Source organism: Diachasmimorpha longicaudata, chromosome 1 (genome assembly GCF_034640455.1).
Source record: "Diachasmimorpha longicaudata isolate KC_UGA_2023 chromosome 1, iyDiaLong2, whole genome shotgun sequence".
NCBI classification, from domain to species: Eukaryota; Metazoa; Arthropoda; class Insecta; order Hymenoptera; family Braconidae; genus Diachasmimorpha; species Diachasmimorpha longicaudata.
In genome coordinates, this window is record NC_087225.1 from 4,053,604 (window position 1) to 4,080,674 (window position 27,071).

The following is a 27,071-nucleotide window of genomic DNA, read 5'->3' on the forward strand; positions in this document are numbered from 1 at the left end:
ATAGGATTTATTTATTTTGAAGAGATAATTGAATTTATTCAAAACAATACAGTTTAACTTATAAACACGAAAAAGGAAAACCATTCTCACGCACAATCAGTCAAGTCCCAACTGCCCTCATCCCGATTTTCTGAACTCGAAACGCACTCATTTTGCTTTTTTTTACACCAATTGTCTCACTCAGTTTTCATCAATACAAGCTCTGTCCCAAGGATGACCCCATATGGCCGGACAAAGGCCACAGTTATAGGACACAGAAAACCCTCAAAAAGCCTAAACATAACGGTAATAAAACTGTCATGTCTTGCAAACACGTCTTCTTTTACTCTCACATTTGTTATGCTAGAAACAAACACGTAATGTAAATTGGAAACCTAGTGTTTAAACAAATTTTAACATTTGCTGGTGTCATATCACTCTCTCACACGTGCACAATTATACAAAAGAACAAAACCTTTACTCTACACTATTTCACCCGTCCCACAAAAGCTATTTGAATGTTTTTATTTTGATTTTTTAATCGACCACTCGATATTTTTTAATTAAAATATGATGTGATACTAAGCATGTCATTAAATGATTCTTTTAATCTTTCATCGGAATCAATAATTTGATGGCGAGTTACCGAATGGTTGCAGAGAGTGCATTTTTCTTGAATAATCAATCATTGAACTTGAAATTTTGCATTGATAATGTGTTGAATTAGAAGATTTTTTGAACTCGACAATTTGCAATGATCATAGGTGCGTAAGTTGGGATTTATGGATATAGAAGTCATCGAGACGAGTATCGTAAGAGTTCAAAAATGGGTATTGACTGGATAGTGTTCGAGATATTTGCGCCAAGGGTTCAGGAGCAAATAACAATTCGAGAAGATCTAGTTTAAGATTGACACAGACTGAGTCCTGTCCAATATGTAATATCCATAATTGGATAAATTTTCATCTTTTTCGGAATAAATTGAGTCTTCTTTCTTTTGTTTTTATAAAAGAATGTTCACATATTCTACATCAGATTCAAGCAGAATAAAAAAATCGAAAAAGTGGAAGATGATAGTAGCAAAGATTTCATTGGGCAACAAGGACTAAAATTTAAGATAGAATGTGAAATTACAGCATTTAAGTGATATTACTTTGGAGCATTTGCACGCGCAGTTACAGCTCAATCGTTGGAGTAGCTTTCGAGATACAATCATTTCTAAAAAATCTATTTTTCTCAATATTTCAAAAAGTACGTACCGAAATTGAATTTCTATTATGTTAAAACAATGGATAGTAGCTCTGATCGTAACATCGTCTAGGATTGTAGATAAGTAGCTTGAGATGAGAACACACAGGAAGAACTAATCGTACAATACGAAATTTAAAATGTAAATTAGGATTTTGAAAAACGCAAGTTATGAAGTCCGACAGTGTAAATGACATTTTGTACGAGATCTCAACCACGTAAAATGATGATAAATCGTGAAATCATTGGAATAGTTTGCAAAATCAAAAAATTTCATAAAATGCAACAATAAAAAAAATTTCAACCGGAATTATGAAATATTTTTCCCCGATTTTTATATTTTTCATTTTCTTCCATATTTCCCAGTTTTTAGGAAAAAATTATCATGTATTTTTATTCTTACTCAGTTTGTCGAGTTGTCCTATTTTTCGTCCAATTTTTAACGTTTTCCCATTTTTTGCTAATTTTTCAAATGTTAGTAAATAATTTTTGATTTTTTTCGGTTTTTCATATGCAATTTATTTATTTTTGTGATTTCATGGAATATGTCCTTGTCCTGTCCTTTGAATCTGCCAACGATTTTCACGATATTCCAGTGATTCCATAATCATTGGTGATTCTTTTTTGGTCGATGTGTCAATTTTTGATGTTTTCCAGTTCTGTTTATTGCAATGTATAATGTGACATACATTTTCAATTGACGTCTAGAATTGATGTTCCCTGTGTTGATTTTGTAGTGCTCGTTGCTCGCAAGTTGGACGTGTCATTAATTGAAAGTACTTTTCAGTTTTGAGAAATTCTTGTTTTTATATTTCCATTTCTATTGGGATGTCGCGTTGCAAATTTCGAGTTTTTCCTTGTTGTTCGGATATTCTTTCTGGTTTCCGGTATCCCGGTATCTCTTGATTCTTTTCCTTCGGACAATCAGCCAGGGTTCAGATATTATGTCGTTAATAATAATACATAAGAAAAAACAAATCAATTGTAGTTAACAAAACGCAAAGTAACCATTTTTATACATTGGAGTCAAAAAGTGTTTATTGAGTCGATACGAAATTCCCTAGATGCAGCTGAAAAATCGAAAAAATATCTGAAATCGGAAAGAGTGCGAAGTTTGTAAAGTATTTGATTGAAAAAGATGTCTAACAAAATAGAGCCAATGGCTCTTGATGTAGTTTCTCAAAATATCTGTTCATACAAGAGAAAATTTGTTTTGCATTGTTCCATGAACACTCGCAGTTATGTCGGAAAGAACCCTCAAAGAGCATCTGAAAACCGCGCGAAGAATCATTCGTTCTATTTTTTAAAAAAATTTCTTCCAATCAATACACTTCACTTTCAGGTTTTTTTTTTATTTTTAGGAATTCACTGAGGCGGCAGAATTTCATATTAACTCACTGTAATGAATTATTTCAATAGTGTGCTCGATTTGGAAAGTCTGCAGTGGTAAAATCCCAAGTTCTAACTTACACAGATCAGTATTTACAATTCTGCTACAGGCCAAATTTATGTTTGTGTAGCTAGTTGTTGTGGTGAAGGGAGTTAGTTAGAAGATGAAAGAACCTTGGGATGAGGGTCGAATGTCACTCACGATTTTATCTCGAAATTGAATTTATTATAAACAAAATATAAAAAGCCTGTAGACCTCCGATGAGGTTACTATTTCGCGGTTGGGATGACATTGAAGTGTAGGACTAATTATGGAGACTACTTGGAAAATTTGAAGCGAGAGGGATGAAAAAATGGAAGAGAAAAATTTTTTGGAAATACCATGTGACTGGTGAAATTACCTGGGATGGGAAGGACCATGTCATAATTGGATGAGTAGGGGAGAGAGAGAGTGAGAGAGAGAGAACTGTTGCTCAACCATTTAGTGAATTTGGAATTTTTAGCCAAAACGTCTCGAAACGGTCGAAGCCCTCCGTCCCCCCCCCCCCCCCACCTCCGCTGAAGAAACAACATCAACAATATTTTTAAAATTTATGCAAAAACAAAAATTTTGTCGTTTAAAAGCAACTCAATTTTCAGTGCAGTAACAACAAAGAAGAAGTGAAGTGTCCTGAGTCGTAAATTTTTTTTATGACTCATTATTTTTAATTTAAAAATATTAGGAGTTTCAATTTTGAGATCCTGAAGCGGCAAAATTAAAGAAGATAGACATTTGCAGGTTTTTGCTTCGCAATGGAAGCCTTGTTGTATTTGACCGATTTTTTGATTTTCTAATTTCAATCGCAAGTTATCTAGAATTTTATGAAAGTGCTGCAAAATTCCCGATTTTGACGATTAATTTTGAGAAAATTCTCCATAAATACTGTAAAATTTCTAGCTATGAACCCGAATTTTCAAATTATGATAGCTATCTTTAATTTTTCCTTTGATGCATCGTTTTAGCTCGATCGATCCGGTTGAGATACAGAAATTTTTCACAATTTCATTTTTCCTTAATATATCAACCACTATTCCAAGGATTTTAATTTTCTTTCCTAAATAGTCATCTCAGTGGGCATCACACAAAGTTGTGGAAATAAGTACATCGGTTGGTAGAAAAATCGCCAGATGTTGCCATTTTTTTCGTTTTTAGCCGATTTTCAATCGGCTACAATCAATAATTTGATGGAAAAATGGGATGGGCAGTTACAATTTAGTATGATCGTAGCTTTTACGATCTAAAAGAATGAGACGTTGAATGGGCGCACAATTTGTTGTTTCGCTGAGGTTCATGTTATTAGTAAGCTAAAAATATCTTTCCTAGTCCTACTGGGGAATGTTAGTACCACAATTGCCTCACATCACGAATATCTTTTGATTTTTTATTTTTGAAATCGAATTGGTGAAGATCCAGTTTTTATAGGTTATCTCATTTTTTAATTCGTCCATTGTTTTCACTATTTTTTAAAGTGATTGATCAGCTAGGTGGAGGTGTTGGGCATTGCCTGCTTCAAAATGAGCACCAGTTTTGTCAAATTTTTGCGTCGGGTCCAGAATAATTGGGTTATTGTTGTCATCTAGGGGTCTTCCATTATGCGGGATTTTGACTGCGTCTAAGAAATTGGTTTATTGAGCGGGATCACTAGGTTTTTTAATCTCGTTTAGTTGCTTTGCTTTGATCATTTTGTTTATAAGGGGGACCATTTCGGGTGGGTTGTTTCTCGAGATATTTTTAACTATGTTTTCCCCGTACTCGGAGATAATATAGACTACACAGTCTATATTTAGTCTATCGTTGCTGCTTTCTATTGTCAATTGTCACGTCCTCACTCCTCGTCGACTGTTAACTTCAGCTCCGGGACATAGGAAAAGGCCCGTAAATAAGAACGCAATAATCAACAAATATTTTTATCTGGTAATAATCAACTCGAATATTACTAGGAATAATATGAATGCGCTTGACCAGATCAAATCACTAAACTATACCAAAAGGATCGACAAGCAACATTAAAATAATAAAATTCAAGGAAAAGCCTCGAACCAATCAAATATAATTATATAGCATATCAAAATAATTAATACAATTGATTGAAAACTAACAAATAGAAATTATGCACTGAAACAGGTTAACAATTGTGAACCTGTCATCCATTGGAAGCGCTCATCTGTGGGAATCGGTTACCCATCGTAACCAGTTACCCAGATACCGACCATCGAATCCTATTATAGATGTTCGGAGCCAGTTACCCGCACTCTAGCCAGTTACCGATCTGGCTAAAAATACGATTAGGTAAAAATTAAGCTACTAACAATAGACCGAAGAAAATATTATAAAAGTTAATATAAATAAGAAATTATATTGTAATATTTAGCCAGCGCACAGTTTTACCGGAAATTATTAAGTTTGGCACTACACGTCCCAAGGAAAATGCTAAATCAACTAAAACAAACCAGACGAAGATTTTGTGCTGACAAAATGCACCGGGCGAAAATGCTTTATGCTGATGTTACAAGCGGATTCTCTATATAAAAACCCCCCGATTTAAACAATAAAGAGTCAATTCTAAAGCAAACCACCGCCGTGAATTCATTATTTATCGCGGAGCAAAAGATTGCTCGCATTCCATTTCTTTTCCTAATTGATTGGAGCAGAAGACTGCTGAATCAACATCCTAGCCCAGTACAGGATTGGAGCAGAAGATTACTCAATTCTCAAAAAACACTCCTCCCCTAGAGAGATTGGAGCAGAAGATTTCTCAATCTCTCTATACCTCGAATCAACCACCCCGTAATCCAGTGGTAAATAAATGCCGAAGAAGACTCGTCGAGCTGGAAGAAAATACCAGCTCCGGAAGCTGGCAGCCATCGCCAGGAATCCTTTAGAAGTAAATCTGGATTCTCTGCTGGGAATACCTGCACCAGCTCCTGTACTGACAGGGTCAGTTCTAGTGGAATTCCACGAAGTCAGGGATCCACAAAACAAATTTCGACTGACTAAGAAGACAGCTCCAGAAGGCCTAGATCAGACTCAGGCCATCCACTATCCCCAGAATCAGGGATATCTTACCAACGAGTACGTGGAAAATCATCATGATCAGAATTCTCCAACTCCTGAGCTTCATCCAGTGAGGATCACCCCCGGTACCCAGAGATTCGTCGAGGCCTTCAGACCGAAACTCCGCCACTTAAAGACTCAATGAAGGTTACACATTTTATCACAAATTGTTAGGAAAAATCAATAAGCGAAAGAGAGAAAATCCCTCAAATCAGTTGCGTTGGAAAAAGCAGACAAAATTCAACGTCATTTTGAAATGGGTCGTAACAAATTGGTGGCAGCGGTGCGATTTAAATCAATCGATATCGTTTATATGATTTTGATCGACGGGTATCGCGCTTGTAGAGGCTTGTTCATTCGTATAGTGAGGCTGTAACTTGTATTCTGTCCTAAGCAGGGGAGGAATTTCGTTCAAGAAAGATGTTATTATTACGTCCAATTTCAAAATGACGTTCAGTTTTGTCTACTTTTGCCAACGCAACCGTTTTGAGGGAATTTCTCTCTTTCGCTTATTGATTTTTCCTAACAATATGTAATAAAATGTCTAGCCTTCATTGAGCCGTTAAGTGGTGGAGTTTCCGTCTGAAGGCTTTGAGGAATCTCTGGGTACAGGGGGTGATCCTCAGTGGATGGAGTCCAGGAGTTGGAGAATTCCGATCTTGGTGATTCGCCACGTACTCGTCGGCGAGATACCCCTGATTCTGAAGATACTGGATGGCCTGAGTTTGGTCTACGCCTTCTGGAGCTGTCTTCTTGGTCAATCGAAAGTTGTTTTGTGGATTCCTGACTACATGGAATTTCACTAGAACTGACCCTGTCAATACAGGAGCTGGTGCAGGTATTCCCAGCAGAGAATCCAGATTTACTTCTAAAGGATTCCTGGCGATGGCTGCCAGCTTCCGGAGCTGGTATTTTCTTCCAGCTCGACGAGTCTTCTTCGGCATTTATTTACCACTGGATTACGGGGTGATTGATTCGAGGTATAGAGAGATTAAGAAATCTTCTGCTCCAATCTCTCTAGGGGAGGAGTGTTTTTTGAGAATGGAGTAATCTTCTGCTCCAATCCTGTACTGGGCTAGGATGTTGATTCAGCAGTCTTCTGCTCCAATCAATTAGGGAAAGAAATAGAATGTGAGCAATCTTCTGCTCGGCGATCAATAATGAATTTACCGGGGTGGTATGATTGAGAAGGAACTGTTTATTGTTTAAATCGGGGGGTTTTTATATAGAGTTTGTCTCCGGTTGTACAAGCACAAAGCATTTTCATCCGGTGCATTTTGCTAGCACAAAATCTCGTCTGGTTTGTTTTAGTTGATTTAGCATTTTTCTTGCCATGTGCAATGTCACACTTAATCATTTCCAGTAAAATGGTGCGCTGGCTAAATATTACAATATAATTTCTTATTTATATTAGCTGTTATAATATTTCCTTAGGTTTATTGATATCAGCTAAATTTTTGCTTAATTGTATTTTCAGCCGGATCGGTAACTGGCTAGAGTGCCGGTAACTGGCTCCAAGCGTCGATAACCGTACCGTCGGTAATAGGATTCGACGGTTGGTATCTCGGCGATGAATAAGCAGTGGCAACCCGTCTATGGGTAACTACTTACGATGGATAACCGATTCCCACAAATGAGCGGTTCCAATGGATGACAAGTTCACAATTGTTAACCTGTTCCATTGGATAATTTCTATTTGGTAGTGTTCAATAAATTGTATTAACTATTTTGATATGCTATATAATTATATTTGATTGTTACGAGGCTTTTCCTTGAATTTTATTATTTTATTGTTGCTTGCTGATCTTTTTGGTATAGTTTAGTGATTTGGTGTTGTCAACTGCATTTATATTATTCCTAGTAGTGTTCGATTCTCAATAAATGAATTTTGAACACAGATTTATTCCTAAAATAAACGGATAATTTAATCGAGAAACACTAGGTATTCAACAACCGAGTCGACAGAGAATTTTGGGGCTAAGAGTGCCTACTTTGCAAGGTGACAAATTAGAACTAACTTCAAATTAAAAGAGTCCTCAGTTTTATATGTCTGAGGATCAGCGGAAAAAAAATGGAGGGAAAGAGTTTGAAACATGTGTCGTACGGTCTAAAGTGTTTGGGAATTTCTCATCGGATTAGGCTTCATTGGAGGCAATTTCATTGAAGGTATGTCCGCTACGAATTATTCAATTAGGGAATTTTCACGAGGATTAGGAAAATACAGAAAATGTGAATTGACATATTGGGGTATACAACCCCTCCTCGCTTACAATTGGAAATGTCATTTTCAATCAAAATAAAAGAAAATGGAAATATTCAAGTATCAAATAAATCTAATTAATAGGAGTTTCTTATCTACTAATGGATACAGATCTTGAGCGAAGGTTATTGTATATAGGTAGTTGATTTTTTTGTTGCTTTTCCTTGTTTTATTTTGTTTTCGACTTTCACTACAATCGGGTTGTACTCCTTCGCACCTTGACGCGGTTGGAACCTCTCAACTGAAGTTGAAGTTCGTGGTTCGAATTGTCAAAGGTTCCTTGGAGTCGTTCTGCGATTGGTGATAAGGATTTACCACGATGGATGATGATGTCTGGAGATGGTAGCAGAGGCTCTAGGCGGACGTCAGAGTCGATATTACAATTAACGAAGTTTTTGATCACGGGTACGATCGATTCTGATCTTGTGTCAACCATGTCGGCGTAGAATCATCTGATAAGTTTGAAACAGTTGCAATATTGTTCACAACAGCAGGTGGTGATGACAAGAGCATGAAGCGCGTTAGACTCAAGATGATGGTAATCCAGGATGACTGATTCATTCTTGTGGATAGAATGCTATTTATCTCGTTCAATTTCTTGTTGGCTATCTTGATATCATTGGAATCACTGTTGATCAGTTGTGATGGCTTCAGGTTCAGGGGGTTCATTGAATGATTCTCTTTATTTTCTTCACAAGTCAGGGTTTGAGCGGTTCCAAGGTTGATGATAGTGATTGCGTTCTTCTCATCATTACTACTAGTCTCCAAGATTTGGGAGTTGGTGTAGCCTTTACATTTATCGTTGAGTTGAAACATTCCGGAATTTTGCAGAATGATATCCTCGATGTGACATTGCAGTTTTATATCGCATATTAACGTTAAGGTGATCGGTTTCTGAAGGATGTAGATTCATTGTTTGGCTTCCAAATAATGCCAGGATTTGGTGCTTGCTTTGGCAGTGCTAGTGGTACAGGAACTGGGAAGACAGTTGATGTGAGATAGCAGGACTTGGATTTCACAGGTGGGTTGATCAGTCGTCTCGAGGGTATGTTGTCCATAGCAAATGTACTTCTTGCTAAGATGTTCTTTACATTCCGAAAGAGATTGGATATTGAGGAATTGGGAATTGGACTGAGACATAAGAAGATAATCAGATTTCGGTAAGATATATATGAAATTGGGGAATCATTCAAAATCGGTAATGCAATTGAATGGTAAATGTTGAAAATCGGCTTGGTAACTACGGAAACGTGCAAGGTAAAGGTTACTTTACTTTTCTCTATTGAAACTTGAATATCTGTGATATTGTAGAAAAGGGCAATATTTTATGGATCTGGTTTTATGCAAAATTCAAATTGATCTTCGTATTTTTTTTAATTCTTCATAGAAGATTGCTGGGGTGGTGATTGATTGATGGCGAGATTATGTTATGCATAGTAAGTTGGACAGCATCGATAAATCGAGTGTATCCCCTTGAAATTATCTAACAGATAAGAATCAGTCTAGAGATTTGATCATTTATGACGGTTTCTACGTTGAGGATAGAGTTTGAAATTCGTTTGAGTCAACTCCCAAAATAGTCACCTTATCGGAGGTCTTCAACTAATGGTATTTGTGGTAAAATAAATTCAATATTTAATAGAATCGTGAGTGTGATTCATCCCCTTATTAAAAACAGCTACACAAGGAACACTTCGGCGTGTAGCAGAATTGAAAATACTGTTTTGTGTACGTCAGAACTCTGGAGCTTACAATACTCGAGTGTTCAATCGAACACAGTATTAAGTCAATTGAATGCAAATTCCAAATCTAGTAAAGTTTTGAATGAGAATTTCAGAAACTCTTTTTGCTGCGTGATTGGGAATCGCATGGGCAGGAATATTTTGTCAAATCATCTTGTGCAGTAAGGATAAATTTATTACCCGATTGAGAGAGAAGCACGGGTCCTACGATGTCGATAGCTCGACGTTGCAAGGGTCTTTCTGATGTGATAATGTCATTGGTTGTTTTGTAGGATTGAAATTTATTTTATTCAATTGGCACGAATGACACGATTTTATAAATTTTCTGATGTCATTCTTCATTGTAGCCTAATAGTAATGCTCTTTAATCTTTGCATGAGTTTTATTGAAGCCATAATGCCCTGCTAATTTACTACAGTGATTCTCTTCGAGAATAATTTTAATATCTTCTTTGGTCTTGGGAGTAATATTGTTCCCATTGAATAATTTGATGTCTGATTTTGGAAAAATAAATCGTGGCATTTTGTTTGAAATTTGCGCTTGAATATGAGGGTTTTTAATTGGGGGAATAAAAACAAATGGTTTGTTACCGATTGACTTCTTGGGATTTTGTAAACTTACGAATATGTCTCCATATTTGAATTTGTCATGATGGAAATTCTTTGCGTACAATAAGTAAAACGTTTGATCGTAACTTTTGAGTTTGTTAACTTCTTTGATACCAGGTTTGAGCTCTCTGACATCAAAATTGTTTGTGATGTAATCGGAGTATTGGTTAATTTCGTAAAGATCGTGAGACCAAAGTAGAACAATTGGGTCCTTGATTTGAGTTAAAGGGTTATTGTCTTTGGAAATTTCGATAACATCTTAATTTATGTAGTGAAATTTGATGAAGTCTTTCTAAGTGAATTCGGACTTAGAAGCGTAATTAATCTGACTGCTACTTGATTTTCCTTGAGTTTCGTTTGCGGGAAAAAGCAGGGAAAGACCATCACCATTTGAATTTACTCTGCCAGGTTTGTACTTGATTTCGTAATCATATTCATTGAGACCGAGGCTCCATCGTACTAGTTTAGATGAGGGTTTTTTGTGATTAAATAGCCTCTGTTATGCGCGATGATCTCTCCTCAGCTTGAGCTTTCCTCAGCAGATTTGAAGGTTCTTGAATAATAACAGACAGGTAAATCTTTACCGTTTTTGATTTGGGACAATACGCCACCGATTCTGACGTTAGAGGCATCGCAAGTGACAATAAAGGGTTCTGAAAAATTGGGATATTGTAAAACGGGATTTTCTGTGATCACTCTGTTAAGAGTGATCAATGATTCTTCTTGGTTCTCTGACTAGGTAAAGGGTACATCGTTTCTCAAGAGTAATGTGAGAGACTTTGCAATGGTAGCAAAATCGCGAATAACCTTCCGATAATAGCCTTGGGACGTGGAATGTTATTGATTGATTCAATTGTGTTCGGGTTAACTCTCACACCTTCATTTGAGATAATATGTCCGAGGTATTCGCATGATATTTTGAGAAATTCACATTTGTCGGGTTGAAGTTTCAAGTTATTTTGCCACAATCTTAAAATAACATTTTGTAATTTGGAATTATGATCCGGGAGCGATGAGCCATCTATGGTCCCATTAAAACATTATTCATCATACGTTGAAAAGTAGCTGGCGCCGTTTTTTAAAAAAAAGGACAAGCGCGTAAATTGATAATGGCCATGTGGGGTCGAACAAGCAGTTTTTTATGCATTTTGCGGATTTAAGAAGATTCGGTGATAAGCACTGGCTAAATCAAAAGTCGTAAAATAAGTAGAATGCCCTAATTGATCTAGGATATCTTCGATGTTTGGTAGAGGGTACACGACGCCGACCGTCACCCACAGAGGGCTTGATCATGGACTCATAGAGTGTTGAATTATTCCTTGTTATAACATTTTATTTATTTATTTATTATTTTATTTATTTGATTGGAGACTTTTTGTTTGTGAATTTCTGGATACCGATAAGTTTTGACAAAAATGGGACGTTCGCTAGTTGTGTTGATGGAATGGGTTGCGGTGGTGATTTTTGTTAGTAAATCCGTTGGCAAATGGAATACATATATAATTAAATTCGGCGCACAGTTCTTTAATAGATGTTCTTTCTTCAGAATTTAGATGACGTAGTCGTAAATTTGCTTTTAAAACCTTAATTCGGTTCTGTGGAGAGTTTTCGTTTTGGCTATGGATTACAAGAGCTTCATTATCCTTGATGCTGATGATCGCATTGGAAATCATGAGATATGGATCATTCGCGCTTTACTGAAGGTTGGTAATACTGACTCTTGTAATCATTTCAGATCTGGCTCCGATAGTGATCATGAATTGATTTTAAGGCTGAGGAACATTTTTAAATGAAGGAATTAAGGGTTTTGTGATTGCTGCAATCTTCAAGTTAGAATTTTCGTAATCAATTTTACATTTTCGTTCGCTAAAGAAATCGAAACCTAGTAATCCATCGAAGGGAATATTAGTGGAGGCATTGAGCAAATGAAATTTGGAGTGGAAGCTTTTTTTGCCGTACTGTAATTGAAAATTCGTTCCGCCGATAGTTGCAATAGGAGCATTTGGCGTAGTTCCGTTAAGGGTGACAATTTCAGGATCTGTGATAGTGAACTTGTGCAACGCGGAGATTTTGAGAATAGAAATTGCTGCGCCTGTATCTAGTAAGAGTTTAAGGGTCTTGTTCTTGGATTTTGCTTCTGTGTATTGAAATAGCACGGGCTTTAAATTACTAGAATTTATAGGGATATTCATCTGGAGCAAATTATTGAGCTCACGTGATATTTGATGGATGTCGTTTGAGAGATGATGTATGGGAATCACATTGTTCCATGGTCCCTGATTTATTGCCATATTAGCGTGGTTTTGAAAATTATTGAGATCGTGTGACCCTTGATTGTGGTAATAGGAATGTGGGAATAGGAGCATTGCGATTCATTTGATTTGAGGGTCGATTATTCGGAGGGTTGTAGCTTCTTGGGTGTTAATTATTAGGATTCGGGTTGAAGGAAGGTCTTGAGTTACTTGAATTATTTTCTTTTTGATTATTTAACTACATTCGTTGCGTACATTCTGAAATTACATGTCCCTTTGCAAAAGTTACATTATATATTAATCTGGTGACCGTTCGAGTGAACTCTTCCCGCTTGAGTATTTGTTGGATGAGAAGGGGAGGCTCTGAACTGAATATAATTTTTATTATTGAAATTGGAGAACTTGACCGGTCGCGGTCGCGTAAAATTTGTGGTTTGCCGATTTTTATGGGAAGAGTCATGGAAAGAATGATCAGTTCGGCGATAGATAGTGCAACTTTGTAGGTTTAAGTAAAGATTTTTCGGTTTTAAGGGGTTTTCTTCGGCTAGTGCTACCGTGAGCGCTTTATTCATTGAGGGAAATTCTCGGTATGTTAGTAGTTATGAGATCACGGGAGGTGTGCGCTAAATAAAGCGATTAGTAGTCATGTCATGTGTCATCGCAATGCGACCTCGGAAAGTATCCTCGTCTTCGTGATTATTGGCATGAATAGCAGCTAAAATTCGCCATGAATATTATTCGAGTCTGATAGAATTGTAATACTGTCTCATTACCACCCTGACAAATATGGTTTAACTCTTCTAATAGTTGATCCATTGATTTTTTGTCTTGGAATAACTTTAATAATAAAGTAAAGATTTCTGGCCATGTTGTGAAATTGGAATGAATGTCAATGTGTTCTTTAGCTTTTCCCGTGATTTTACTATTGACATATAGTAACAATGGGAATTTCTGAGATTCTGTCGTGATTTCAAACACTCCATTAACTTGTTTAGCAAAGCTCGTTACTTGTAAGCGATATCCATCGAAAGTACCTGGGATTAATTTTGTTGAGAAATTTAGTGGTAATGATTCCGTTAGTGGGCGTCGACCATTTGGAAGGGTTTGATTTTCAAGATTTTCCGTTTTCTGAATATTCAAAGGTGAATTGGGCATTTTGAATTGAGTAATTCTCAGGATTTAAGGAAGTTCTCTTCCGAAATTTCGGGTTGAACAACTTAGTAACAGTACTTGCAGTTGCTGTCGGATAACTTCCGGCTGGTGCTGACGATGCTAAGTTCAGATGAGAAGCCAGTTCTGGTCGTTTCTCCTTGAAGAGATGTGGGCAGTGGTCCGATTTTCAATAATTTTGTCAGTTGTGTCCGGGTTGGGAAAACTTCTTTTATTTCCGTTAAATGCGCTGGTTTTTGCACAAGTGTTGGACCAATCCGATTCCTCGTCACCAAATTTTGTTGGATTCTCAATAAATAAATTTTGAACACAGATTTATTCTTAGAATAAACTGATATTTTGATCGAGAAACACCAGTTATTCTACAACCGAGTCGACAGAGAATTTTGGAGCTCGGAGTGACTACCTTGCTAGGTGACAAATTAGACCTAACTTAAAATTAAAGAACTCCTCAGTTTTATGTGTCTGAGGATCTGTGGAAAAAACGGAGAGGAAAGTTTTGAGACATGCGTCGTAGGGTCTAAAATGTTTGGAAATTCCCCAGCGGATTAGGCTTTATGAGAGGGAATTTCATTTAAGGCATGTCCGCTAAGGGTTATTCAATTGGGGAATTTTCAGGAGGATTAGGAAAATACAGAAAATGTGAATTGAAATATTGGGGTATACAACAGTAGTATTCGAGTTTAGTATTATCAGATAAGAATATCTTTTTATGATTGCGTTTTCATTTGTTTTATATTCGTTCAAATATCACACATTCAATTTGAATTTCCTAGAGTTGTAAATTCTAGGAATCTGTCCTCTACAGAGTGATATTTTCGAATATACACTACACGCTGATGTTTTTCTTTATGTAGTTGTTTTAATGTTAATTTTTAGGAGAATGGGAATTAGTATAACTAACACACAACACCTTTTATTCGAAATTTCATATGTATATATATTTACACAAAAAGAAAGGTGAACTATAGTACGGAAAGAAGGGAACGGATCTCCGTCGAGATGTTCCTACAAAGATGATCGCGACAATACTGACGATGAAAAATTATAGGAGTGGGAAAATGAATTTGAAATATTTGAGAGTCACGAGGAAAAGGAGGCAATAATCCTGCTAATAAAACAATTGTAGTAGGCTAGAAACTGATAAGTGCAGTGTACAATATATTATTTGGGGAAAGAATCTATAATTAATCCCACGCGCAGAGTTTACCGTCAATAAAACGATTAGAGCGGTTCCTTATAGGTGCGACAAATTGAGGGTTAATTTAGCAAAAACGATAAAAATTCTACCGAAATCTAACGAAAAAGGTATTGAAAAATATAATGAGCAATATTCCGAAAACATTCGAAAGAATTCTATGATTTTCTTGGACTCCAAGGAATGCGCCTGAACATTTTAAGTTTTATAGATTTATTGGGGAATATGTTCAAGGAAAAGATTTAAATTGTACAAAAGAAAATGGGAATGAAAAATAGCAAAGTAAGAAAGAAATATATCTCGCGTGTTTGACACGCAACATTATTTATAGGCCTTCTCCTATGTCCCGGACCTTAGGTTAGCAGTTGACGAGGAGTGTGGACGTGACACAATTTTGGGGTTTTTATTTCATTTGAGTAATGATTTTTATTGTCATTTTTTTGTAAAGTTTGTTGGTTCGTCTGATAGGAAAACTTTTGTTTTTACGGAGTTATACGACTTGTTATTTAAGTAGTCTTCAAGACTATTTTTTTTGTCGGTAATGGCTAGTTTTATGATCTGGTTGGTTCCTGATGTATATTCCTTTATTTCATGGTTTTTTAGGTTTAGAATTGCTCTGATATTTAAGTCACAGTTTTTTGTATCTTTGCCGAATTCATTTCAGTCAGTGGTCTTGTAATTGGCTTGTTATTGAGAACATATTTAATCAAGTTTATGGGTTACAAAAACGAATCGACGTGGAAAGAGCTGGAGAGTTAATATAAACATAAACAATGACTTCATAGGGAGACAGAACTGAGAGTTCTTTATCGATAGATGACGCTATTCGTTTGGTCTTAGTGACCGGTATTTTAGTCTGCTCCGGCAGCCCGTAGAGTACAGACGTCACTTCCTCGTGACATAATAATAAAATCAAGTAAAGTTCAATGCACTGCATTTTTATATTATAGTTATTTCTTGTCCCATTTCGATTAGGTGGGTTTCTGTGTCTCAAGCGGTAGGAGATTCTTTATAGTTATATTGGTTGAATTTCTCGTGAACATTATATCTAAGTATGAGCCATCTCTGGGCATTGAAGGCTTATGTGCACTGTCAAAGTTGAACGTGAATTTAAGCTCGTTTTCGTCTAACCATTTATTCAGTCCTTTACCCCTGTTGTTTTGGATTGGGGCTATCCCAATTTTCGTGTTTGACATTGAGGTCGCCAGCTATTATGTAATTGATATTGTTGTCACTTATTTTCAGATCAGGAAATAAGCTTTGAAGCTCTTGCAAGATTTCTTTGCGATTCTTACCCGCGCTATAAGCAGATATGAGAGAGAGTTTGTTGTTATCGTTTAAGTTTAGTTTATTTTTGGTGAGATCATTTGTTGATTGTGTAACGTGGTAAATTTTTACTCGCATAAAAACTAGCCAGTTAATCTGCCCTTTTTTCTTGGCGGTCCGAAAACGAAAAGAATTCTCAAAAGGGCGCCAGTTGTTCTTTTTCTCGACGGAAACAACAAACTGAAAAACGTAATCGCAGCGGGAATTCACGACAACGAACTAAAATTATGCACTCAAACGTAGACGTAGATAAAACTTAAAACTAAGGGTCAAGAAAAAGGTAGTAGATGTTCGCGGGGCTCAAGAGGTGGGTTGTGGCGAAAGGGGTGGTTCGGGTGGAAGCTGGTCACTGGGTATTGGAAAATTAGAACACAGCTCTTCTGTTCTGCTTCAAAAATCACTCGACAAGGTTGATCATATGTTTGAAATAGTTTCCAGAAAAGGGACTGATTTATGATCTGTTGTGCTCTGGACTTGAGAGCATTGTGATCCTTACCACAAGTGGTATTCAAAGGAGACTCTGTCCTCTGGAAACATAAAGATTCTATTGTTTTTCTCCTAGTAAAGATTTTTCATATTATAAGAAGTTAGTTAGTCTCTGGACAACGGTCCACTAGTAAAGACGTGTCTTCCTCGTGTCATTAAAGAATATTACAAAACTAATTCCACTGTGTCTCAAATAATTTCATCATTTGCACCCATAATCTAATACTGGGCTATTAACTTCATAGAATAAAACTAATGCCAATCCATATTTAATACCAACATCACGGAACTATATTATCTTCACCTCATGGTGCCAGCGAGAACGTTAGTGAAAAACCATAAATGCAATAAATTCTAGAATTCTAAAATAGTAATAATTTTAAAAAACATAGGTCAATCGTTTTTATGAGAGAGAAAGACGATTTAGTCAGAGCTATTCATCATGGACTTTATTGCAAGGGATGCGCCTGTCGTACGCAGAGAAACCCAAACTTCATTTTATCCGTCCACATTAATTAAATAAACTCAAAATAAAAATCGAAGCCAAAAGCAATACGGTGACGCCAATGTCGGGCTAAGGTCGATTAATGTACGCGAAAGCAATATAATAAACCATAGTTTTAGGAATATCTCTGGTAGAAAGGTAGAATCAACAAATCAGAACTAAAAATTCCAAGGCGTAATAAACGCAATTTATAACAACATCTACCGCAGCATAATTCATGAAACGGACGGGCTCCGAGAGCATAAAGGAACACATAGCAGCTAAAATGATGGACGCGGGAGATACGATATACGGAGGCGCGACGTTGATGCGAGACACACATGGAAGATTCTCGACGGAGGCATGTAACACAAGCGAAAACTCAGTTTTTATGGGTTATCAAGGCATGCAAAACGACGAGTCACACAATTGACACTTTTTTTAGCGAAGTGTAGTCGCAGGGCAACAGGCACAAAAATGAAATAAATCCATAGGCAATAAACGCAGAGGTAATATTCCATAAAATTACTAGGAATATAGTTAGCAACAAAACGCAGAACTTCCAGAACATTCCAAGTTGATTTGGAATGCACGGGTGATCCATATCAAAAAACTAATTTTTGTAATACAAAATATATCGAAAGACCGACGGCACAGGACCCGAAAAATCCGAGAAGGTGATTAACGCAGAACCGAGTTGGTAGGCGGCTTGCGCAAGAGTGTCTTTCTAAATTCACAAATTCCTTAACTTTAATCCGAACTCACGTACGCAAAATACAGACAAAATCCTCAAAGTTACGAGTATTACGTAACCCTGACGGGAAAAGTTATTAATTCGGGGAAAAGGCGTAGAATCGCAAAGAGACAAAAATGCCTAATCTTAGGCTCTACCGCACAGAGCATAATCTCAATTTAAAAAAATAAGCGTTAACCAATAATCTGAGATGAGAATGGCAGGGAGTTGTTATACAAGAAAAGCGTTAAATATCGTCATTAACTTGATATAATGAAACTGACGGTTGTGACGTACAGGCACACTGAGACGGTGTCGACTGTACAACCCAGAAACATCCCAAATCATCGTTAATCGGTCCTCGACGAAGTACACTGACGATGTAGCGCTTCCCCTTCCATCTCCCACTAAATCTCGATAGTTACTCCTCAAAATTCCAATTTCTTTGCGGATGATCAACACGTGGTTGTATTAATGAAGCCGGCGCAGATACTGGTGTTAATGACGGTTTGGCGCACGGGGATAGATGGGAACGTAGCGCCCCATGGGTTGGGTAACGCAGTGATTAGCCTACGGTCGGTAACATCGCATTCTGGCATGGGTTAATTTAAATTTCCGCATGCTTCAATTTTTCATCTTCGCAACGGTCGTAATTGATCGCATGACGTTCCCCCCGAAACCTAAAACGAACGGCAGCATCTCAACTGCACCTACACATTTCAACGAAGACAAAAGGAGGGGCTTCCAAAAATTAGTCACGCAGCTCGTTAATATGTTGGCCTAAGACGCGATAATTTTGTTGACCCCAATAGTTAAATTAAGCCAAAAGAGAAACCGCAAGGCGCGTCAAAGATCCGCAATATTACATTAGGGCTTTATAGCCCTCCCTTAAAAAACAAGCGCCAAATACGATAATAAAATAAAAGATCCGAAACTATAATAACTTCTAAAGTCGAATTTCTCCCAAAAATCCCTTTTCAAATTCATTGAAACCTTCACTCGCGTGGGTCATTTTCTCTGCGTCCTTACAAAACGAAGAAATGTAATATGTTGTAGTCAGATTCCGCGGTGAGCGAAGGGATTCCCTAAGAATTCCTTACAATTGATACCAGTGAAGTTGTTACAATGTACTGGATAAATATATCAGGTCTTTGGTGAAAAGATTGCTATCATATTTATGGATTTATGGAGGGCTTTACAGTGAGCTACTGTAAAACCGAAAACTATGTGTGCTAACCACCAGACCAAAAACGTCTCTACATTCTCTCTGTTTTTTTTCGTTCCAATCTCATTTTGCAAAATTCGCGGAATCGTGAATTAATTTTCTACCAATTATGCAAAATAATCATTGGGTCAGCATAAAATCTTCAGAAAGAGAGCATTTTCCTGATAAGACTTCGAGCTTGATTTGGTCTCAAGTTTGAAATAATTCTTAATTTTAATAAAATTAATTCAATTTAAAGCACTGTCTGTTTCTCTATTTCTGTATTTCCCCCCTCATCTACGAACTACGTATGTTGGCTTACTAATTTCGACCACCTTTCATTGCACAGCAAAGGTTCATCGCCCATTATTTGAGACCCTGTTGCAATCATAAGTGCATTCATTGGACTGGTGAATCCATTACTTTTGATTTTGCATTTCTTAGCTTCGTAGGGAAGGTCATCGGTAAAGCATTACGAAGGTTACTGGGGGGATAACCACCACGCGTCACGAGGGGCATTAGGGTGAGGCTAATGCATCGCGACTGGAACCGGGGGCATCGGCTAGCGAAGCGAATATTTATTGCCTATGATTCGGAATAATTGTGCAATTATGAATAAAGTTCCTCTATAGATTTTTAGACATTCCACTGTATATTATAAATTTATGATTTCAGGAATTATAGAAGTGGTCAGCTTAAAGCCTGAGATAGTGCCTAATGTTGAAGAGCTGCAGATTGATGAGGGTCAACCAATGGAGATTACTTGCAGTAGTAATTCGCAAGAGATAAAGTTTCATTATCCTGTGGAATCCGATTATGTAAGTTAAATACAATTCAGATTGTAGGTACATTAAGAGAGAAGCACACCTCTTTTGTCAGGTATTAGAAGTGTTTGGTGGTAAAATTTGGTTATTTTTTTTTTCCATTTCCTCTTTATGTGAGAAAAAAATGTACAAAAAAAATTAAAAAGTCTCACAAATGGGAATTTTTAATATTTCCCATGTATGAAGAATAATTGATTAGTATCAAAATCCATATGATTCACTTTTGGGAAATGCATGTCTGAAACCCGATAAACTTTTTGGTGAAAAAAGTAAATTCTAGGACTTGATGAGTTTTTTGGTTCGAAACAATGAAAAAAATGACGATTTTGATAGAAGAAATGAAAAAAAAAAACCGTTTGGAAAATCTTTTATGAAAATTTCGAATATGAATGATGGAAAAAGAGTGCATGAATGATGATAAATTGATCTCCTCCCCCTTTTTTCATGAATGGCGATCTCCAAAATCTGGCAATGAAGTGAGATGTTTAGATTAAATAGAAAAGGAAAATATTTTTTGGCAAACTATTATTTTCAATTCATAAGTTTCAAGCTTTTCTTGGAAAATACGCATCTCTTTATCAGCGCGAATAAAAATGTTGCGTAAACAAGAACGCAATAATCGCTCATCGCGATGATAAATCGGGTGGCACAAAAAATATTCACATATAATACCACAAGTGGTTCAAAATTATCGAATATTTCCCGATAGATTCGTTGCAAACAAATGAAGGAGTCAAGTTTTTCAAGCTAAAAAATCACGAGTGCGAAGCACGAGTGATTTTTCCTGAAAAACTTGACGACTTCATTTGTATGCAGGGAACCTAGAGGGAAATATTCTATAATTTTGAAACTCGAGTGGTATTCAGGGGATTATTTTTCCTATCCAAATTTCGGCCAAGAGAATTGTGCCATGACATAAAAAGAGGTTTATTTGGTTAAGTGTCGTTTGTTTATCAAAATTATCAAAAAATTATCGCATGTAATACCACAAGAGCTCCGAAATTATCGGATATTTCCCGATAGGTTCGTTGCAAACAAATGAACGTGTCAAGTTTTCCAGTCGCTCGCACTTCGCGCTCGTGATTTTTCTGGAAAACTTGACAAGCTTATTTGTTTGTAGGGAACCTTGAGGGAAATATCAGATAATTTCGAAGTTCGAGTGGTATTCGGAGGATTATTTTTTGCATCCAAATCTTGGCCGATAGAATTGCACCATAAGACATAATTTTCAACGAATTGCCATTTAATCTGTCAGATACAATTGAGGGTTACTTCAACATTTGTTTTTTTTATATATATCAACATGCAAAATTTCCAGTGAAATTTCCGCTGAAATACCGTGTTGGCTATACAAAATAACATCGAATGGTGCAATCCTATTGGCCAAGATTTGGATGGGAAAAATAATCGCTGATATTCGAGGTAGGCTATACAAAATATCAACAAATGGTGCAATTCTATTGGCTGAAATTTGGATAGGAAAAATAATCACATATAATACCACAAGTGCTTCAAAATTATAGAATATTTCCCTCTAGGTTCCCTGCATACAAATGAAGTCGTCAAGTTTTTTAGCCTGAAAAACTTGACTCCTTCATTCGTCAAGTTTTTTAGCCTGAAAAACTTGACTCCTTCATTTGTATGCAGGGAACCTAGAGGGAAATATTCTATAATTTTGAAGCTCGAGTGGTATTCGGGAGATTATTTTTTGCATCCAAATCTTGGCCGATAGAATTGCACCATGAGACATTATTTTTGAACGAATTGCCATTTAATCTGTCAGATACAATTGAGGATTACTTCATCATTTGTTTTTTTTTATATAGGCAACATGCAAAATTTCCAGTAAAATTTCCAAGAATTTCCGCTGAAATACCGTGTTGGCTATATAAAATAACGTCGAACGGTGCAATCTTATTGACCAAGATTTGGATGGGAAAAATAATATGTGATTATTTTTTTCATCCCAATTTCAACCAATCAAATGGTGGCATTTCCCGTCACGTGGTACAAGTAAGAGAGTTTTACTTCGGATATTTTTCGGATATTTCCCTGTTTGTTGCTAAGCAATGAAAATATCCGATAAACAATTTGTACGCGTTTCAAACCCCAAAACTGTCATTACAAAAAATCAAGTTCAAAGACTTTACCTCGACATGAGCAGATTTTGAGGAGAATCCTTGCAGATTATTGATCGAAAAATAAAAAATCATGTTCATAATAATACAGTGAAGATAAAAGCCGCAATTTGGAAACAATTCTCTGCATTTTGTCCAGACAGAAAATATACGCTGGAGAATCCACAACTACGAGTGAATAACCATACTATATGACGTGAAATGCCACACATTTAATTGTTTGCAATTGGAATGAAAAAAATAATCCAGCCAAATACCCCTCGACCTTCAAAATTATCGGATATTTCCCGAGAGTTTCGTTGCGTAGCAACGAGAGGGATAAGTTTCGCAGGTTAAAAAACCCGAGCGCGAAGTGCGAGGATTTTTCTGCGAATCTTATCCCGATCGGTGCTACGCAACGAAACTCTCGGGAAATATCCGAGTGGGCACGATTGGCGATTTTTTTTCGATTTCCCCCCTTCCACGTTTCACCCAGACGTGTTCGAATAGGTTTCTCCCCTTTCGCGGCATATCCTTTCACGAGCACTTCGACGCGCTGGCGGACCCTCTGCGGTGAGGGTCCCCAAAAATTCTTTGCGTTTGGCAGGACGCGGGTGGCGGGTGGGTGGCCAGGTTCACGTAGGCCTAAAGAAAATGCAACCAGAACGGATTGAAAAGAGGGTGGTGTGTTAGATGGGGTTTACGGGTATGGAAAATGAAGTAATTACATGGTGCAAAATTTGTAGTAGGATATGACGTATTTATTACGAAATTATTCTTGTATTCTAGGGATACATACTTTTATTGATTGTGAACAATGTCGAAGATCAGAATAATCATCATTTCTATTTTATATATTCTGCAAAGAACGTTGATTAGAACGGAAAATACCTTTACAAGACAAGTTCTGGACACGTGTACTTAAATTTCTACGATTACAATGTTGTTGTTGAATAATTTGTTAAACGTTTTTATAATAATGCAATCGTTCTATTTCGTATCTGAAGTAAATATTGTAGGAAAGGACTTTAAAGGCCGATCATTAAACAACCAGTGAACCACAATACTCCAGTACTGCTCACAAACATCGAAGGAAATATCTTGAGTTCTTGTCTAGCTCCATTCATATACAACATCAAGAGCGGCATCCAAGAATGAAATTGATCAGGATGTCCTTCTCATTGAACAAGAATTGGTCTCTTTTTTACTTTTCCATTAGCCCATATGACAGCATCGACAATGAATTCGTCGTTGTCGGTGGGTTTATTGACAAACACCAATTCTGATCCGGAGAATAATCCTTCAATTGGTTGCTCAGCAAAATCCATCAACTCGTATATCGGCAATGATTGTTTAAAGTCTGCTTTCGTTGTTTGGAATATTTCGCTACTCCAATTAGTCTCATATCCTCTATATTTCAAGGATTCCGAACCCAAATTTGCAACAGATTCCGAAAACGATAACCCTACAGGTGGTTTCCATAAGAGACAATCAATGTCCTTTTGAATTCCATTTGAGTCTTTTACCAATGTCAAAGGCGTCAATATATTCTAGTACGGCTGAGGTTTCTCATTGATACATTTTAGATATAGTAGCAACAATAGCTTTTGGATCGTATAGCTCAGTGGTTTCAATCTCAACCGGGGTTTCCGTACCGAACACAGGCGTTTTACGCTGATCCATCTAAAATAAATATCGGCTAACAACGCCATTATCCCACTCCCAGTTGTCATGATCGCCGTTGTGCAATTTGAGCACGATCCCTGTGATTGTTAAATACGACGATGTAATTTATATTCTATGAAATGGTTCTTTGATCTTTTTCTTGGTGGCATAAATTTGGAGAAATGAACATAACACTGAGATTTGTGCGGTAACAATTAGAATTATACATTGAGTGCTCTCATACATGAATACTTAACTAACATTTTCTCCCATAGGCAACTACATCCCCGGTTGATATAAACTCTTGGGAGGTCGAACGCAAACATTACGCTACGTTACGAAAGCCAAAAACGACATATGAAGACACAGGTTACTATGGTTGCGCCGAAAGTGGGGTTTTCATCGATCAAAATGTCCACGACCAGCCTAACGTGAACTGGATCTACGTTTATGTGAAATGTAGGAATTTTTCGCAAATTCTTCCTGCAAGATTCTGCCCACGTGATACAACTATAATTTGAATTTTTTGTAGCTAATACGAGTTGGTTTGCGCCAAGTTCAGTTTTCGATGCCATACACAGTAAACTTGGAACCTCAGCCATCATTCCATGTCGTCCGACTTCTCCAGATTACCACGTCATTCTTGAGAAGGATACTGATCAAGTACAACTCATTTTTTTATTGCTGATATTGAATATCATCATGTGTGTGTCTTACTAATGGCTGATTTCATTTTCAGCTACTTGAAGTCGGTGAAAAACTATCATTTAACCCGAGAGTAGGATTCACTATACATCATCTTACTGTACCAGATAGTGGCTGGTACATGTGTAAGATAAAACTGGATGATGAGGCCCTTGCCGGAATGACCTATATCTTGCAAGTCAATAGTACGTTCTGAAATGAATGAAAATATGACCCTTCAAGGCCTGGGTATCCTCTTTTCGCACATTATCTAGATTTCTTCCTGTGTGATATTCTTTATCTATTAAGCCGTGACGTTTTAAATTAACTGATTCTCCTGGCGAGATTCCCAAAAAGTATAATTATGTAGAGTAAACGTTGGTAATGACTCATTTATAATTTCTTCCACTATCCATTCATTTCATTCATGTATTCATTCTTTTATTCCTCAACATTTATTAAAAAGGCTCTTTCAATATGTTCCGAATTTTCTCCATTTTTCTAAGGATATCTAGGGGATCGATGGGTTAAAGCAATTTTATCGGAAATACACAAACGTTACACATATATACATTTATTAGTGAGATACACGGGAGCGTGTCGGCCAAGTATATATTTCGAAAACTCCAACAAAACAGGCCGAGTGCCCCCAAGTATCTATACACAACCCAACTACCCCTTCCACTACCTCCAAAACTAATTTCCGTAACTGAGTGAAAACGCGGCAGTTTACAGCAAAAATACACTTAGTTACATTACCTAAACCGCGTATCTATATTCATTTATGTTAATTTTCTCCCAATTAAACGCGCAATTAAAAAGATCCGCGCACAGGAACGGATTTTTTTACATATTTTTCCCAGTGCGATTATCTCAGAAACTGAAGCTGTCAGATTTTTGTTTAAAAGTTGACAGCATTTCTTTCCTATAGGCGCTGTGTGGTCGATTTGCAATCAGCGTCGCGCGCGAGAAATGAGAGGTTGACAAAAGTGCGCTGGGAATAGATAACCTTCCCCTAGCAATTCAAATGCTTTTCGCGCTTTTTTCGATCAGTGTGGGATTAGAATAATTGTTCATTTTCAGTGGTAAATGAAAAAATAGAAATGCCTAATTTGGCATCTCATGACGGTTGACAGCTAACCCTTTTTCTTTTTTTTCTCTTTGCTGATTTATCCTTGGAAATAAACAATTTTTCTGAAAAAGTCTCTTTACTGCACCTTAAAGTATAAAATGTATTCTAACAATATACTTTTCCAAAACGAGAGATGTTTTAAAAATAATTAAGGAAAATGCCTCGGAAAAATGTGAAATAACTTAATTAATTGTTGATTATGCATACATGTGTTTTCAGAAAAAATAATGGATTATTTCACATAGCCATTATTTTTTGGGGTCAAATGCAAGTGGCAAGTGCCGCAAAAAGAGACAAGAAGATATATAACTCCTAATATCACGAAAAAATTCAAATCAAATCGATTTTATAAAATCATCTGCCTTTATTGTGCATTGCATTCGATTCGTAACCTCAAACAGGCTTAATTTGAAATTTTGAAAATTTTATTCTAGTTCTAATTTTTATTTCCAAAAAAGCATAACTAGGCAAATTCAATGATCAATTTCTCCTAAATTTTGATATATTAATCGGAAACTTGGAAAATCAATCAATACAATAACTAATTAATGAATTATTTACATAAATTTAAAATTCAAATAGTTGATTGGAACACTATTCACTCACTCATGAATCAAAACTTATATTATAGAGCAATGCATCGACTAGAAAGATATATACCGTATATACTCAATAGTCGTTATCCCAAATGCATAACTGAAGGAACGGAGCAAATCGAAGTAATAGTAAGACTCTCATTCAATAGTAGCTTGGATAGTGGAAGTGTAAAATCTCTTGCCCATTTTGAACAAATGTTTGAAATCCCCCCAAAAAGAAGAACAAAAAATGTTTTTGTAAAAAAATGCGTCAAGCATATATTTCGATGTTATTCACTTGAAAAAAAAATTGGAAAAAGAACTTGAAACAACAATTACTTAATTAAAATTGAAGCCACAATTATGGAAATTTGAAAAAAATACACAAATAAAAAAAGACGCCTAGCTCATTGAATTTACCAGTTCAGAAAGCTGGTGATGATAGGAGTCCATAAACCGTTTTGAGTTCTCTATGAATGTTTTGGCTCAGACAAGTCCCATAATATCCTACAAAGGACATCGCAGTCAAATCGAATACTCGACTCAAATCGAAAAGGGTAAACAGTCCATTGTGAATCAAAAAATTATTCCGCAATATGCTCAGGATCAACGTACTTGGCGCGGTTTTTTCGAAACTCACTTTTTCTTTAGAACTAGCGACAACAGACTACTTTCCGCTATTACACGGACTGTCATTCACTCTGGAAATTCTAGGGGAATCAACAAAGCGAAAAATTGGGGGGGGGGCTCCGTTTGTACTTGTTCAACTGTACAAATGATCAACTGTACAGAGAATTTTCCATATGCTAGGCTGTACATGTGAACCCAGCGCTACATGTACATCTTACCTTTTTGTCTCGACAGTTGAATCCCTGCACAGTGGTGCTCTCACCGTTTGAAA

The 27,071-nt window shown here is 36.7% G+C and overlaps 2 protein-coding genes across 7 annotated transcripts in view; one reads left to right on the forward strand and one right to left on the reverse strand.

Moving 5' to 3' along the window:
* Positions 1-27,071, forward strand: part of LOC135167356 (vascular endothelial growth factor receptor 1) — an 82,148-nt gene that overhangs the window by 21,204 nt on the left and 33,873 nt on the right. For 3 of the 5 annotated variants that reach the window (XM_064130477.1, XM_064130485.1, XM_064130510.1), the window contains exons 2-5: positions 19,849-19,991; positions 24,055-24,238; positions 24,312-24,442; positions 24,519-24,669. In XM_064130477.1, the coding sequence (XP_063986547.1) occupies positions 19,849-19,991; positions 24,055-24,238; positions 24,312-24,442; positions 24,519-24,669 (609 nt within the window). Of the gene's footprint in view, positions 1-7,387; positions 7,410-15,747; positions 15,857-19,848; positions 19,992-24,054; positions 24,239-24,311; positions 24,443-24,518; positions 24,670-27,071 lie in introns of those variants that run through there. The other 2 variants (XM_064130502.1, XM_064130494.1) reach the window with 2 other exon arrangements.
* Positions 7,416-18,443, reverse strand: LOC135167385 (uncharacterized). Of its 2 annotated transcripts, none has more exons than XM_064130519.1 (2): positions 18,267-18,443; positions 7,416-9,055 (listed from the first exon to the last, which is right to left on the reverse strand). In XM_064130519.1, the coding sequence occupies exon 2, from the start codon at positions 8,784-8,786 to the stop codon at positions 8,370-8,372; it is 417 nt and encodes a 138-aa protein (XP_063986589.1). In that variant the 5' UTR covers positions 8,787-9,055; positions 18,267-18,443; the 3' UTR covers positions 7,416-8,369. Both variants share the same exon structure in this region, with proteins under 2 accessions (XP_063986589.1, XP_063986599.1).